At 35.4% G+C, this 17,737-nt stretch overlaps 1 protein-coding gene across 1 annotated transcript in view; it reads right to left on the bottom strand.

Annotated features, from left to right (window-relative positions):
- LOC131049279 (thiol-disulfide oxidoreductase LTO1) overlaps positions 1 to 17,737 on the bottom strand; it is a 128,039-nt gene that overhangs the window by 50,895 nt on the left and 59,407 nt on the right. The window contains exon 5 of the mRNA XM_057983331.2: positions 2,260 to 2,407. Within this exon, the coding sequence (XP_057839314.2) occupies positions 2,260 to 2,407 (148 nt within the window). The remainder of the gene's footprint in view (positions 1 to 2,259; positions 2,408 to 17,737) is intronic.

The raw sequence follows: 17,737 nt of genomic DNA, 5'->3' as shown, positions 1-17,737 counted from the left end.
CTGATTTATAGAAGACTATTCAGAGTGATTCATGTCACATTTTATTTTATAAAGAAGAGTACATATATATATATATATATATATATATAGAGAGAGAGAGAGAGAGAGATTAGTAAGTTGTGAGAAACGTGTGTGTGGAGAGTTGAAGACAAATCAGTCATACCAGCATTCTATGGAGGGCACTTCTTTGCCAAGACACATTTGCATAAGTTACTGGAGCTATAGAGTGAGAAATAAAGAACAGAGGTTTCATTTTTGGGAAAAATAAGCCTTAAAATTGGCTGAAAAATCAATAGCTTACAAAACAAGGGGGGATCATTAGTTACTCAGGCATCCCTTCAGTATTTAGATTTCTACAACTGATCAATGGAAATGGATAACATCAAAAGCTTGAAATAAAAATTTAAGGGAAACGTCAAAGCTTGAAAACAATTAAGTGGAGAACATCAAATCTTATAAAAAAAATTAAGCTTGGATTAGCCTCAATCTTTCATTCAAGATTCTTATATAATGCTTAAGAAGGTGCTGCAAATTCTTCTCTACCAAAATGCAGAGTTGCTGGATAGGTCCCCTCCCATGTCTAGATACACATCTGTGTATTGGATGCCTGATGGCTGATACTGATAATACTCCCAGATTCAGCATCAATACTGTATTAATACTATCCATATATGACCCTTTACTCAGGCCATATCCAATACATCTAGATATATGACACCACTCCAACCAGTACCACACCCAATTCAGGATTTAGAAAAACATTCAAAAATTTGCAAAACGAAAAAAATTAAGAACTATTGTACAAAGAAAAATTTAAATCACTACCCCACAAACATTATTTAACAAAATAAAATTATAAATATTATAAACTTGATACAGATACATTAATCTCAAAATCACCATCAATACCATATTCAAAAGTATCCATATACAAGCCTACGATATCCGTTTCCGTGCACATCTGGAAAAGCATCAAGATTGAAAGGGATCCTGCTTGAGGCTTTGATTTTCACAGTTTGCCAAGGGATCAAAGGGGTATGGGAAACCCCAACATAGTGGCTCAAGATGGGTCTTCCCTCAATGGGTAAGTTCGTCAATTCTTCTTATCATTCTATCTAAAGAGTTGTTCCCTGTGTGTGTGCATTGTTGAAAGGCATCTTGTTTAGCTTTGAAGTATGTTTTGACTAGCTATGAATTCTCTTCCCACCAACATTTTATTGGTGCTCTATTAGTACACATATTGCTTTCCAGCATTCACAGGCATACTAGAGGCATATACAACAAACATAGGAGTTAAACAATAATCAGGGAGAGAATTAATCAAAGAAATGGATCCTAATGGTGGAAGCCATCAGATCTCTCACTGTGATTAAATATCAAAGAGATGGATGACTGAAGTGCTTAGATAAAGAAGAGTAGTGCTATTTCCAAAACCCCATCCCATATAATGCCATGGTCTCTATTATAAAAGCAGAATTTACTATATGAAAATTATAAACCAACGAGCAAGACATTGTGTTATTATATTCAAAATCCCATGCCATACAATGTCATGGCATCTATGATAAAGGGAGAAATTAACTTTACGACAATTTTAAAGCAACAATCATAACCCATGTGCATTTATTAGCCCAGCACTTGTTCTCAGAACCCTGATAACAGAACACTTGATATAACTGTGCCCATAGTGTTTAAAATTCCTCCCCATGTATGGTACCTGCACCTGTTCTAAAATATCAAAATTTATGATCGGGGTAATTTAGAATGAAATTTCTAGAATAAAGCACTAATGCTTCATTTTTGTCAGTTTTACACCAAAATTGAAGATTCTAGGATTTCTTAACATCTCTCTGTGTTTTATATGTATCATTTAGTTATGTTTGAAATGAATTCATATATCTTCCATATGTCGTTGACTAATCTTCATAGGCTACACTGGTATTTCCAAAGTGCATTCAGTTTCAAGAATCAAATGTCACAAGTTGAGGTTATACCCATGTGCCAAAGGAAAAGTATGATCAAATATTTGAACTCAACTAAACTTTTAAAAGCAGGCTTACAAAAATGCTTGTGCATATTAACAATATCAGAGACGTGAGCACAACTAAAGCAAAGTAAAACTCTGGCAACAGCATACGGTAATAGAAGAGCATATTAACAAATCTTTAAAAATGGCTTATTCTACACTCAATGGTCATTTTGCTATTTAAGACTACGACTCTTATAAATTGAAGAAATCTCCAGAATGCTCAATGTTACCTGCTTCTGTTCAAAACAATGAGAACACCAAAAAGCTCCATACAATTTAGCTCCCACAGAACGGAGATGCTTTGCAAGTGAAATTGCAACAGGACTGGATTGAGTTGTCACAACTGGCTCCACTGGTGGTAAGTCAATATCATCTATCCTGTTCATACAATCAACCTTCTCAACAATAAGGAACAAATTAATGGTTAAATCATACATAAATGCATATGTTGTATAAAATATTAGAGAAGTTTATCCTAATTCTTTAAAATAGATTGAAATTAAGGAACAGGTTCAAGATATATTATTTTCATTTCATATCTAAGCATCATAATCTAGCTAAACATAATAGTTTGATTTTCAATTCAAAGTAGTTGGAGATCTTGAGTTCTTTCACTCTTGATGCTGATTGTGTGTTAAATAAGTAGCTAAGCAGGTGGATAGTCCTATTGGAGGGTTATGAGTTTCTTGGATGGTGGAATGCCAGGACTCACATGCTGATATATCAATTGACCAGCAAAGATTCACGGACTGCCTAACCACAAAGCTGGATCAATAGTTAACTGGGGTAGTCTCTTCTGCCAAAACCAGATGAGTAGAGCAAGTATTTAATAACTTTAAGTATATAACAGAAATTTGGTACAGTTATGTTCCTATGCAAGGATCTAAAGTTTATTTATTACATTCACTAGCTTAATGATAGACCTTTTTTTGTATAATTTGAACCTTGTTGGCAAACAATACATGATTATCAAAGGATAGGGTTTGTAGTGGATGCAAAACCTCTGCTTGTGCTCCGAATTCTGTATGCGTTCTCTTTCCTTCTTTTGATCTGATATACACAATATAATTTGTCTACCTTATTGCAGTTATTTACCTGTGTAGCTAACCAACTTTTAATAGCCTTCATGACAGCACCTACTGCCATTTGCAAGATATAGAGTTGGAAATGAAGTGCCCTGGCACCCAAGAAATTTAGGAAATTCATCTTAAACTTCCATAAGAGATGTCCTCTAGGGGAAGAGCACCAGTTAATGCCCATTTTCCAATAACCGTTCACTCATTGCACACTGAACCCCATTTACGAACTTTAAAGGAACCAAAAAAGAAAAAAACTAAAAGCCCATTAATAATGGGTAAATGTACCAATAGCCATCCATTTTTTAGCATTTTTGAACCATAATTGGCCCATTTGTGCACCTATATTGGTACCCATAGTGCACGACTATTGGGGCATTTGTGCATAGGTATTAGCAATTTTAAGTGCACGATTATTGGGGAACCTTCAAGAAAGTATCGGGTGACACTTTAAAATGTGTACTTTTTGATCCTTGCACACATAACGGATCCCACAGTGTGCATCGTTACTACCCAAAAGCCAGAACAATAGCTGTAAGCAGTTAAGTCGCATGCAGAGACAACCAAAAGAAATTGTTGAAATTTGATGTACAATTTAGAATCTGTGTGTGCGCAAAGTTAGCTATAACGGCTACTAGTACGCTTCCCCTAATGATGTTATCGTTTGTGTTTTTTGTTTGTCATAATCTTTTTAAAAATTGGATTGTTGGTTGTTTCTTTTCAAAAATTTACCTAAAATGTATTCTTGTTAGACATTTGAAGGAAATCCAATAGAAGCTTGACAACTTGAGAGAGCACTTAAGATTGTAACATTAATACAGTGTACAAGTGTGAATCTTAAATTTGCAAGCCTTGGGAGAGAAATTGCAAGCAAAATGCTTTTCATTTAAAATTCTTACATAGACATTGCCGAAATCTGTATAATTAATTCAGCATCCAAAACATTCATGATAATAAACATATGTGATACATAAAAGGAACAATTCAAATGAAGGATTATATTAAAAAGAAGTTAATAACAACAAAATAAATACCAATTTAATAGAAAAATCAAAAAGCAAGAAAATGGGTTCTTCCCATAGTGTGTTGGTTAAGTGGTGGTGTTGTTGCGGTCACCAAGGTTTGAACCCCCACTGGACCATTGTGATCACATGCTTGTGTCTTTGCTGATCCAGTGTGCTTGCAGGTTTGAGCCTCAACTTTGATAAATGGGGATGAGGTCCCCCGTTTGTGACCTCACCATGGATCAAAAGCATTTCAAGTGGGGTCGTAGGGCGTATCATGTTTGCGTCACCGGTCACGTTAAAAAGTTTACCAAGCACAATTTTTTAAAAAGAAAATCAAATAATCCAACAATATATTCATGAATATAGAATGCCAATAGCATCTACAAGTTCAAAACATAAATTGGAGCCACCTTCAACAAGAATGGACAAACCCCCAAATTCTCCAAGATCTTTGGATATTTGTAATGTCCCCATTTTTACGCCTTCCTACTCTACTAAGGTTGGTCTATTTTAGGGTTTCCAGTTTCGCGGGGAGTGTTCCTATATTCTTGGTAAGCTTAGTTCTCTATTTCAGTAGGTTTCATCGACAATTGCTATTTATAGTAAGTGCTTGCATTGCAACAATTTTTCTAGCTTTGTTGTCTTTGGTCCCTAGAGAACACTACTATTTACAGTAAGTTCTTGCATGGTGCGAATCTTTTTGAGTTTTTCTAGGTTTGTTCTCTTTGGTCCCCAAAGAAAACTGCTATTTATAGTAAGTGCTTACATGGCACTAATCTTTCTAGGTTTTTCTGAGTTTGTCCTCTTTGGTTCCTAGAGAACACTACTATTTATAATAAATGCTTGCTTGGCACTAATCTTTTTGGGCTTTTTTGGTTTGTTCTCTTTGGTCTTTGGAGAACATTGCTATTTATAGTAAGTGCTTGCATGACCCTAATCTTTCTGAGTTATTATGGGTTTGTTCTCTTTGGTTCCTCAAAGAACACTACTATTTATAGTATGAGCTCATGTCGGCAGCAATTGTCACCATACAGATTCAATTCATTGTAGAAGTGTTACTATTTTGAGATAGTCAATGATTGTGTTTTGATCTTGATGACTTATGGTCCTCAAAGAACACTGCTACTTATAGTTTGAAGTCCGTTAAAAATATGGAAGAATTTCCTTCACCTCACAAGAAGCCTGCCCTAGTAAGGAAGGAATTTACTTGCTTCAAGGTCAAGTTTTCTCTCCAACCATGGAAATTCCTTGTCTAGACATGAAGTTCGCCCATGCTTGAGGAAAATTCCTGATGGCACATGCAAGTCTGCCCTCGGCAAGATGAGAAGGTTCCTATCAAGTCCACCCCACTTAGCATGAAATTCCTTGGGCAAGCATGAAGTCCACCCTAGGCATTGAGGAAAATTCCCCACCAACCATGAAGTCTGCCTAGGGAGATAGGAAAAATCCTCAACCTATGACCAAGTCAGCCCAAGACTAAGGAAGAAATTCCTTGTCTGATGATGAAGTCTGCACCTAGCGTAAGGAAAATTCTTCAACCCAACACAAAGTCCGCCCTATGCTTAGCATGGAATCTACAACTAAGAGGAAAGTCCGCCCAAGATAGAGGTGAAAAATTTGGCTAAGTATGGCAACATGAGAAAATTCCCAAACAAGTAGTAAGTCCGCCTAGGAGAATGAGGAAAATTCCTTCCTCTCATGTAAAGTCCGCCCAAGGTGGATAAAGAGAAAAATCGCCTTAGTGTTGGAAAGAAGAATTTGAAAATTTTTGCTAAGTGATGAGGAAATAAAGCAAAAAGTCGAAATCAAGAAGCAAGTTCACTTAAGGATGATGAGATGATTTTTTTTGGCAAAGTGTTGAAGGCATAAGTAGATTAAAGCAAAGAGTTAAAAGCACAAGGAAATTTGCCTAAGTGTTGAAAGAGGAAAGAGTTTCAGAATTTCGGCTAACTTTGAAAATTTCAGCTAGTGTTGGATTTGAAAAACAAGATAAAATTTGCCTAAAGAAGAAGCTTCTAGAAGAAAGCAAAAAACAGATTGCCATTCAGATCAAAAAACATAAGAAAAAAAAAGGGGAGGTTTGATTTGGTGTTCATAACATGACTACGTTTGTTTCCGATTAAACATTACAACATAAAAGGAAAGAAAAGCAAGGATTCAACTTCTCTATAAACTTCGGCATTGGCATTCATTCAACTCACAAGTTGTTTCTCAAAACTTGACAATTGGAGCTCAAGAAGGAATTTCTTGGAAGTATCAAGGCGATTTTTGAAGAAAGTTGCAAGTGCAAGGCAATCTTTAGAGGAATTCTGTCATGTCACCAAATCTGAACAAATGAATAGGAAGATATTTAAATCTCAATGCTGGCCGAATACATACTAATGAAGACAGTGAGAGAAAGGGCAGGATATATTCTGTTGCAGATGAAGTCAAGAATTCAATCAATGATTTGACATTCATTACTCCATATTGGCATCTATTATTAGAATATAAGCCAACTTCATGGTCAACTTATTAGAAATGCAGTGATCAAAATATGGATTAATTTGTCAGGGCCAGGCAGTGATTGTTTAATAAACTAAGACATAGCAAAGCCAAGCGACAACGATGATACAAGTCAGCAATACAAGGTTGCCATATCGGAAAGGAATGAGAACAAACCAAATGGTGCGATTAGTTTGTAGCAACCGATTAACGCTTCATTTACTAGGAAGGTGCGATTAAAGGAAAGGAATGCTAAGTAAATAAATTAATGTTATTTAGTAAAGGACGTGGCCGTTAGAGAAAACCATCCCATTGAAGGGACATAACTCTTGATATTAGTTATGTTCGATGCATATTAAGGGGAAGGAGATATGAAGGGAAGAATATAAGAACATCTATGCAGAATATCTGCATCACTGAGGAATGAATATAGAACTGACATGGCATTGTAAATAATCAAAGAATCAGCACTCAATTGGAGAACACAACATCAGTCCTCTTCAGTAAATCACCATTGATCAGATCAGAACTATCATTAAGTTACAGACAATAACATCCTTGTTCTTGGTGGTATGCATAGGGATGTGCTGAATATGTGTGCTTACTATATGAAGTTACAGACAATAACATCCTTGTTCTTGGTGGTATGCATAGCGATGTGCTGAATATGTGTGCTTACTATATGAAGCCTCTTAATATTCTTATGCAGAATTTTGTAGTAATATTGATAATATTAATATAGACTGCAATATGTATGAGAGTCATACTTATTATGTGTATGTTCCTTTTATAATTACAATAAGTATCTAAGTTGATGAATTAGTGTTTCATGACTGTTTGATAATAATAATAATAAGATAAATATGAGATATCTGAAATCTTTTAAGCATTAGAACATTGACATAATACAAGAAGATATTGGCCTGTTACAAACCTATGCCTTAACCAGTTCTGATTTCTTTCTCCTGAGAAGTCGTATGATGCTGTTAGGGAGAGGCAGAGTAAAACCGACTCGTGATAGATGAGCCCCAAGGGTGAAAGAACTCAGGATCCTGAAATCTGGGCTGTAGGCCCCAAGGGTGAATGGACTGAGGTTCCGGTAATCTGGGCTGCATTAGAGATGGTATCATTGCACCTTAGACAAGCAAGTCTCCCATCCAAGACTAGGAAATCGGAAGGAGATTAAGGTTGGGCCTGAATAAGGACAATACCTACTGTACTATGAGCAACCTAATTATTTAATATGACAACTTATGTAGCGTGATAAATAGTAATGTATGTTTCCCTTTGGGAATTGATAGCCTACAAATAGGGAACATTACAATTGGTATCAGAGCATAATCCTGCCATCCTGCGGTATAAAAACTATGTAACCACCATATAATTAGGGCTAATTATAAAGCCAACGTTGCTTTTATAAGTATGTTTCCTACCTTGCAAATACTTGTGATTCCTAAATTCAAACTTCATGCATGTTCCATACCTTGCGTGTATTTGCACCTTATATATACTTATGCTTCATTGGCTTTGTGCCTTAATACCTTTATGTATATATTTAATGCCTTACATGCTTTTATGACTCATGCCTTGCATCTATTGAATAAGTATACTTTTAATGCTTTATGTAATTTCACATGCTTCAAATGTATGGGTATGTCTTGATTGTATTTAAGTGTATGCTCATATATTTGTATGTACGCTTCATGCCCTGTGTGTTGAACCTTATGCCTTACGTGCATTCATATAGGTGTTTCACACTTTATATGTATCCATATGTATGGTCTATGTCCTATGTATATTTGTGTATATGACTCATGCCGTATATATAGTCATGCCTTACTTACAGATTTCATGCTTTGCAATGTATATGCTTCATATCTACGTGTATTTATGTACATGCTTCCTGCCTTAAGTCTATATATGTGAACACTTACTGTCTTGCTCATATTTATGTGCCTTACATGTATACTTCATACTTCATGGTGTATTCATGTGAATACTTCTTGCCTTAAGTATATTCATGTATATGCTCTATGTCCTATGCATATAATTTATGTTTTACATACGAACTTCAGGTCTTAAGTGTATACTACATGCTCTAAGTGTAGTCATGTGCCTTGTATATTTCATGTATATATATACCTCACAATTTGCGGATATTTTATGTGTTTGTTGTATCTTCAGCATGACTGCTCCATTGTATATACATATACTTTCCTCATTTATATTTGTACTATATGTATACTTACGTGATCGCTCCATGTTTGTCATATTTTTAGCATGATTACGTCATGCACCTTCCTAATGTATGCTTTATGTCTTGAATATGCTTCGCACCATGATTGAGGTGTTTTCAACATGTTTATTCCATGTGCATTTTAGGTATGCCTTTCTCGGAAGCTTCGTATCTTACGCATATTTACTTCATGACTGACGTGTTTCCAGAGTGTTTACTCCATGTGCATTATGAGTGCCTTTCTCATATATGCTTGTGCCTTATGTGTATTTACGTATTACTTCATGTCTTTCATATGTGATTAATGATTTGCATGTATTCATATCTATGATTCATCCTTTACATAGTGCATTACTTCATGTCCTGCATATACTCATGTGTGTGTTGCCTCTTGCCTTACCTGTGTCCATTGTTCCATGTCGTAGGTGTACACTTCATGTCTTGTGGTGTCTGTGCATGTTACTTCATGCCTCATATTTATACTTTATGCTTCGTATATTCACATGTATACTTCATGCCTTGAGAGAATTCATGTGTATACTTCATGCCTTGAGATAATTGACGTGTATATTCCATGTTTGCATAGATGTTCCTTGCCTTATGTGCTTTGCGCTATACACCTTAAGCGTATTCACGTGTGTGACTCATGTCTTATGTATTCATGCGTATGCTTCATACTTGATTTATGCCTAAAGTGTTTTCTCCATATGTGTTTCATATGTATGTTTTAGGCCTCTATGTGATGTGTATGCTTCATATCTTACATGTTCCAACCTGATTACTTCACGTGTATGTGTGTGCCTTCCTTGAATATGCTTAGCATGCCTTAGGGGTGCTTATAAATATTTAAAGACTATACTCTAAATAAGGTGCATGTTTCAAATCACCCTAGATCCATTTTTTGCAACACTTAAGTCTCATACTCATAATACATGGGAAAGAAAACTTAGGGGCTATTGAAACCTATAGAAAGGAAGAGTGAGTAAAGGGTAAAATTGCTCAATCCATGCAGTGATAGTATGAGAACTTAATAGCCATCCAAAATATTTGTGATACATTTAATCTCATTCTACCACCTTTTAATCTCCCCTCTTCATGGCACGACATCTGAGTCTCTAAATAAGATGGTAATTCAGTCATCAACATGAAATTCAACAAGCATCTTTATTTACATCAAATCCAACAGAAAATGCCACCAATTGTCATAGGATCTCTTAGGCATTGACTTATACATAATCCTCCCACAACTTATGAAGAAGAAACATGAACAGTGCCTACTGATTTAGTAAACATTTGGGATGTTATATGCTTCCACTGCTCCAATCATAATCCATACATGATACTTCTTGTATTGGAAGCTCTTCCATTTTCTAAAAAGTACTAATTCCTGATCTGCTTACCACTAGCACACAAAGTGAAACGTCACTAAAATCATGGTCGAGGTTGAAACAAGTGTTGAAACCTAACAAGTACAAGATCGGGTTGTACACAGAGATCTATCACTATGTCATGTTCTTTATGAACATTAAATAGTTAACCTTAGAATATCACATTTTCTCTCAAATAAGTGTATTAGGGTACAACTATCACACCAACAATTTGGATTTGCTAAACATATTCCTAACATCATAAGATCATTTCACCCTAGATAGCTATTCTTGTAAGAATAAAGAGAAACTCATTGATGGATCTATTTTGTAAGGACATAAATGTATGTCATGCTTCTAATTCTCATACATAAGATTTTGCCTTAACGTAAGAAATATGTATGATATTGTGCAAACATTTACATTTTCAAGTGATGGAAAAAGGAAAGATGAGAGAAAACTACTCTTAAGTTGAACTTCACCAATCATAATTCACATTCACAATACAAGAGAAAACATATATGATAATTTCAAATGTAGCGCACCTGAAGGTGAATTACAGATATTTCTCTATGATCATTCAATCATTGCTTGAGGACAAGCGATTTTGGGGAATGAAGGACTGTCATGTCCCAAATCCAAACAAATGAATAGGAAGAAATTTAAATCTCAATGCTGGCTGAATACATAGTAATGAAGACAGTGAGAGAAAAGGCAGGGTTATATTCTGTCGGAGATGTAGTCAAGAATTCAATCAATGATTTAACATTCACGTACTCCATATTGGCATATATTATTAGACTATAAGCCAACTTCATGGTTGACTTATGAGAACTGCAGTGATTAAAATATAGATTAAATTGTGAGGGCCAGGCAGCGATTGTTTAATAAACTAAGACATATCAAAGCCAAGCGACAACGATGATACAAGTCAGCAATACAAGGTTGCCACAACGGAAAGGAATGAGAACAAACCAAATGGTGCAATTAGTTTGTAGCAACCGATTAGCAATTCATTTACTAGGAAGGTGCGATTAAAGGAAAGGAATGCTACGTAAATAAATTAATGTTATTTAGTAAAGGACGTGGCTGTTAGAGAAAACCATCCCATTGAAGGGACATAACTCTTGATATTAGTGACGTTCGATGTGTATTAAGGGGAAGGAGATACGAAGGGAAGAATATAAGAACACCTATGCAGAATATCCACATCACTGAGGAATGAATATAGAACTGACAAGGCAGTGTAAATCATCAAGGAATCAGCACTCAATCGGAGAACACAAAATCAGTCCTCTTCAGTAAATCACCGTCAATCAGATCAGAACTGTTATTTAGTTACAGACAGTAACATCCTTGTTCTTGGTGGTATGCATGGGGATGTGCTGAATATGTGTGCTTACTATATGAAGCCTCTTAATATTCTTATGCAGAATTTTGTAGTAATATTGATAATATTAATATAGACTGCAATATGTATGACAGTCATACTTATTATGTATATGTTCCTTTTATAATTACAATAAGCATCTAAGTTGATGAATTAGTGTTTCGTGACTGTTTGATAATAATAATAATAAGATAAATATCAGATATGTCTGAAATCTTTAAGTATTAGAACACTGACATAATACAAGAAGATATTAGCCTGTTACAAACCTATGCCTTTACCAGTTCTGATTTCTTTCTCCTGAGAAGTGTGATGCTGTTAGGGAGAGGCAGAGTAAAACCGACTCATGATAGATGAGCCCCAAGGGTGAAAGAACTCAGGATCCTGAAATCTGGGCTGTAGGCCCCAAGGGTAAATGGACTGAGGTTCCGGTAATCTGGGCTGCATTAGAGATGGTATCATTCTGCCCTAGATAAGCAAGTCTCCCATCCAGGACTAGGAAATCGGAAGGAGATTAAGGTTGGGCCTGAATAAGGACAATACCTACTGTACTATGAGCAACCTAGTAATTTAATATGGCAATTTACGTAGTGTGATAAGTAGTAATGTATGTTTCCCTTTGGGAATTGACAGCCGACAAATATGGGACATTACAAATTCAGACTAATTACGACATTTGAAGACGAAGTGGAAGGCAATTCCCCGAAGCAATTAAGGAATTTCTTCAAAATTTTCAGGTTTATAAGAAATTTGAAGGAAGATTTTCAGAATTTCAGTCTCTTTCACACTTCAAGATTTGCTTCCTTCAGTCTGTATTCCTAATTTTCCAGACTTGCACAAGAACTTTTTGAAGGCAGAAAATTTCATGATTAGACTTAATTTTAATTTCCAGAATTTCACTAAGTCTGATTTTCATTCCTAATTTCATAATCAGACTTGATTTCACAATTTTGAAAATATTACTAAGTCTGATTTTCATTTTTCAGACTTAACTAAGTCTGATTTTTATTTTGATTTCCAGAATTTCATGAATTAAATCAGAATTATTCTTCAAGATTCCTCAAGCAAAGATCAAACCTCATTATTTTTTTTCACTTAGGAATTTCTCATGTTTTTCAGGTAGTAGATGTCAGCTCAGGGAGGGATTTCCAGAAAAACACAAATGAAGTTCACGAACAAAGGACCTCAGCAGGAATCCAAGATAGTGAAAAAGTGGAAAGAGATTGGAGATAACGAACTTGGCCATGTGGACTTTGAGGACTTCAAGAAAAGAATGTATGGACTCGATGATTGCTTTCCTTCACCATTAGCACGCAAGATGATGAGAAATGGAATTATTCAAGTAGTTGGATTTCCTCTAGCTATGCAGTGCTACGAGCTAATATTAGAATGCGCCAAACATTACAATATCTAGGAGAGACAAATTGTGGCACCTGATGGCAAAGTGTTGGCCTATCTTGGAGAAATGGACATTAAAGAAGCATTTGGCATTCCAAATTATCATTCTACCATATACAAAACCAAGGAAGAAGACTTAAAGATTTTGATGTAGAAACTCTCTTGTACCAAAGTAATCAACAAGCAACAGTTGCTTAAACCGAGACCTCATTATTCCAAAGTGCCTAAGAACCTTTTCTGGACAAATTTCATTGAAGAATATGGAGACCTCATGTTACATCCCACTTGTGCCCTAGATGTTTTTATGCTACATTACGCCATGTTAACTGTGCCCTAGTTGTTCTATGCTATAGTTACAAGATGTTAACCATGCCCTAGATGTTTCATGTTATAATTAAATGATGATGCCCTAGTTGTTTCACATTATATTTCAATGATGATGCCCTAGATGTTTCATGTTATAATTGAATGATGTTATTTGTGCTCAACATGATGAAATGATGACTTATAATTGTTGATGTTATTTGTGCTCAACATGATGAAATGATGACTTATAATTGTTAAAATGATGTAAAATATTTAACATGATGACATTTAAGATGTTTACTTTTGTTGATAATATTTTTGAAATGTCAAAGTTATGACAATATTTCAAGCTAACTATTTGAACTGGCCAAGTGTGTGCGGGAGTTCGTCATCCTTTGAGAAGGGAGGGGAAGTATCATCAGGTCGAGAGGTAATGAAAGAGAACTCGTGCCATCTGGAAACCCTGACCATAAGTTGAGTCAGGTCATCTCATGTTGACCATGTCTTCCGTCAATCGATTATGTCAGGTAACCCTAATTTGGTCTGAATAGGAGTTTTTAGGGTTTCACGACTCTAAGTCGTGGATTGGTATACCAAGTTAATTTATTAATTATTTAAATTATGAAATTTAATCATTTAATCGCTCATGCAATAATATAATTTATACATGTTTATATTAACATATATACATAATATATAAGTATACTTTCGTATATAAGTACGTATATGTATGTATTCAGAACATTAATGAATACATATATATAAGCTAAGTCACCGTGTTCGAATTCGAATTCGAGTTTGGCAATCATAAAATTCGGATGAAGTTCGGAAAGGGCAAAAAATTCGAAAAAACCAAATCGGCATTAAATTCGCCTTATATAAAAAAAAATCTAAATATAAGCAATAAATTGAAAATGAGTAATAAAATAATATTGGTATACTAATATATTTAAATATACTAAAAAAATTAAATACAAAAGAAAAAATAATAAATAACATTTAAAAATTTAATTTAAAATATTATTAATATATAAATATTTATTAAATAATAAATATATTATAATAACAAGTTTATTTTAAATATTTTAAAATATTAAGTTCTAACTTCTAACATTGAATAATAAACAAAATTAAATAACCAATAAAAAAACATTAGTATAAATAATTTTAGTTTAATTTGAAAAAGCAAAAATTTTAAATAAGAACAAAACTTAAAAAATTAATAACCCTCTTCGTGAAAAACCTTGAAAAATTGATTCAATGGAAAAATGGATGCATAGAGTTTCGTAGGCACCGCCTAATCCATGACGCTGATCTCCCGGAAGTCAATTTACTGCCAAATTATATACTGGTAATCTATGTTCAAAGTGAAGTTTTAACCACTCGGATTATTTTTACCGCTAATCTCTTAGGCAGCGCAAGGCAACGACAACTACGGAGCTTTTCTTCCTTCAACAGAGCTTTCTTCTGCCATCATCCAATTTTAGGAGAGCAAATTTGACCTTTGTCGTACTGAATATATGATGAATTTCAACAAATTTTTATTAATGTTTTGAAATCCGCTGAATTTCTAACTTCATGCCTGAAATTCGGCTAATGCGGTGACTTAGCATATAAGTGCTTGTATAGAGAGATATGCATATAAAATATATGTATATAAATATAAATATAAATTCTCACCCCCTTTTATCGTATTATATTTCATTTGCACAGTATTAAAAATTCGTTTCATATGTTACAACCCACTTGTGCCCTAGTTGTTTTAATGCTACATTACGCCATGTTAAATGTGCCCTAGTTGTTCTATGCTATAATTACGAGATGTTAATCGTGCTCTAGATGTTTCGTGTTATAATTAAATGATGATGCCCTAGTTGTTATTTATTTCCAGCCATCAAAGAACTCACTGTCATATCTCATAATGTCTAGTGTAAACATTCTTTTATTTACAAAATTTTACCCTACAACCAAACATTACGCCATGTGAGGTGAGTAAGATTTCTTTTACCAAATTACTAGAAAACAAATCTCAACATCTCTGAATATTTACAGAGTACATGTATTTTACCTTTCTTTTAAACAAACCAAAAGAATGCTGCTATAACTGCATTAGTAAAACCCACATATCTTTTCATTTAACTAATTCCTCTACATTTCTAACACAGCGAAGAAAATAATAATACATAGAGCCTATAGCATGACCTGGTAAATTTGGTGAGACCTGTTGATGTACGTTTTATCATCTACCAAACATTAGAATAAGATACCCAAAGGTATTCTATCCTCTCCTGAAAAATCACTACTAATTCCAAGGTCTATATGTGCGAACAAGCGACTTTAGTGGGATAGCTACTTGGGTAGTGTATGCTAAAAATCTCAAGGGGGACTTACGTTTACAAATGTCAATCAAGCTTCTGGACTTAGATGGATTTATCAATTTTAGGCTCTTTCTCTTTTTGGATTTTCGAGGATTTAGACTTTCAAAAAAAAAGGGAAAAGGAGATAGGGTTAAGAAAGTTGATCTAAACCTACGAATTCTGGAGATGGTATTAACTAGGTGTTCTCAGGAAACCACACTTTGCTTCGCCACACTAAGAACAACTACACAAAGCGGGTGTAATCTTCAATGGGTTTGTGCTTATGATCGAAGTTTTGGCATACACAGGGGATAGGCTCAAACTAACTTTGGACAATGAAATGGAAATCATCCATTCACCAAAAGTATGAGCAGAGATACACCATTAATTAATACTTATCAAATCCTTCATTCAATTCTAACAACTTTGAAAGAAAATCTAAATTAACTTTTAACTAATGTGCTAAGAAAATTACAAAGCCTTAAGAGAAAGCCCACATGCAATGTATTATTTGAAAAATGACCTTCACGCAACAATATATCAAAAACCTCACCCTCTCCAAATGAGAGGAGGTAGTTTTATATAGTTTCTTAGAAAATAATGAACGACTAAGATCAAACAGTGATCAAGAGCCCAGATTGAAAGTTATAAACCTCAATTAGGGTTTCCCAAAACTCTATCAGTAAAAGTGAACAAGAAGACAAGTGGCGCAACTGCTATTCTCACTGGGGTGAGTGTCCAGTTTCCCTTTATGGTAGATTCAATGTATCTGGGCACAATAAGCCACACCTCCTCTAGGGTCACACTTGGCAAATTGCTGATTTGGAAGTCAACCATATCCATGTCATCGGTACAAGTGGCGAGAGAATCTTCCCAGCCGAGTGCTTGTGTCAGGAAATCTTCATCTATGCACATGAAGCTCGAGACTCTGGAGAGGTTTTCCTCGAGAACTGGCCCTATAACTTTAAAGAAGTTTCCTTGAACTTTGGCCCTCAAATTCTCCGCACGTAGATGCTTCTCTCGCACCTCATCCTACTGTAATATCTCAGCTGCCACAAGGAAAACCTTGTCTTGAATATCTCTGACGGTTTTTTCAATTTCTACACACTTATCCTCAGATTTTCTCAGAGATTCAGCCCTTGTAACCAAGGTAAAGTACCAAGTGCTAAAATCATACAAGTCACCAGGCTGGACGACTTTCCTGTTTACAAGATCTTGCCGAGAAAGTCCCTTGATTTCCTTCAGATATGGAATAATCTTCTTCTAAATTTCAACACTATCTTCCCAAGCTTCAGCCATGTCTCGAATTCTGCTCAATAAGGAAGATGTGGACTCATGTGTTGTTATTAAGTTCTCGAGGAGTATGCCAACACGCTCTGAGGCATTCGTCGTCCATTCCTTCACATCTTTGAAGGTTGCCTTCATGTCTTTATATTCCTTTAACGACTGTTGCGGAAGAGGTATGGGCGGAGTAACAGGTATCTCATGATCAAGTGGCTTGGTTAGATGGAGAACATATTTTCTCCATTGTCGATTCTCTTCTTCAACCTTAATTCTTTTTTCCTTCTCCTTGGCTAGTCTTGCCTTGATGGTGTTGCAAGAATTATCAAAATACTGGACCTCTTGAGCCTGGGTAGGCTTACCCAACTCTACTGTAGTGATCTTATAATCTTCTGGAGCAACATTGTCCTGAGTTTTACCTTCTTTAGGTACAGCTACCTGCACTGTTCTGACTCCTGCATTATCTATTTGAATTAAAGAGAATCTCTTGGATGGCTTGGGCGGTCTTATCTCAATCGGTTTACTCACCATAGCCAAGAATGTTGTTGTGTTCTCCTCTTAATGATCCTCTTTAGGAGCCTAAGCCTTTATTCTTTCCTTTAGCCAATTTGGAATGGTTGACTGTGATAGGACCTAAAATTGTGTCTTGCAAATTTTAAAAGAAGGGAGCACGGTGGAACCACCGACAGTGACTGCCGTGCGGTGGATCACCAGCGGTGGTAACACCGACGGTGACCGCCGTGCGGTGGTAACACCGACGGTGACCACCGTGCCCACCATGCGGTGGACCATCGACGGTGACCGCC

This window comes from Cryptomeria japonica, chromosome 10, assembly GCF_030272615.1.
Source record: "Cryptomeria japonica chromosome 10, Sugi_1.0, whole genome shotgun sequence".
NCBI lineage: Eukaryota > Viridiplantae > Streptophyta > Pinopsida > Cupressales > Cupressaceae > Cryptomeria > Cryptomeria japonica.
Note: the sequence above shows the minus strand (reverse complement) of the source record. Positions and strands in the feature narration are given on the sequence as shown.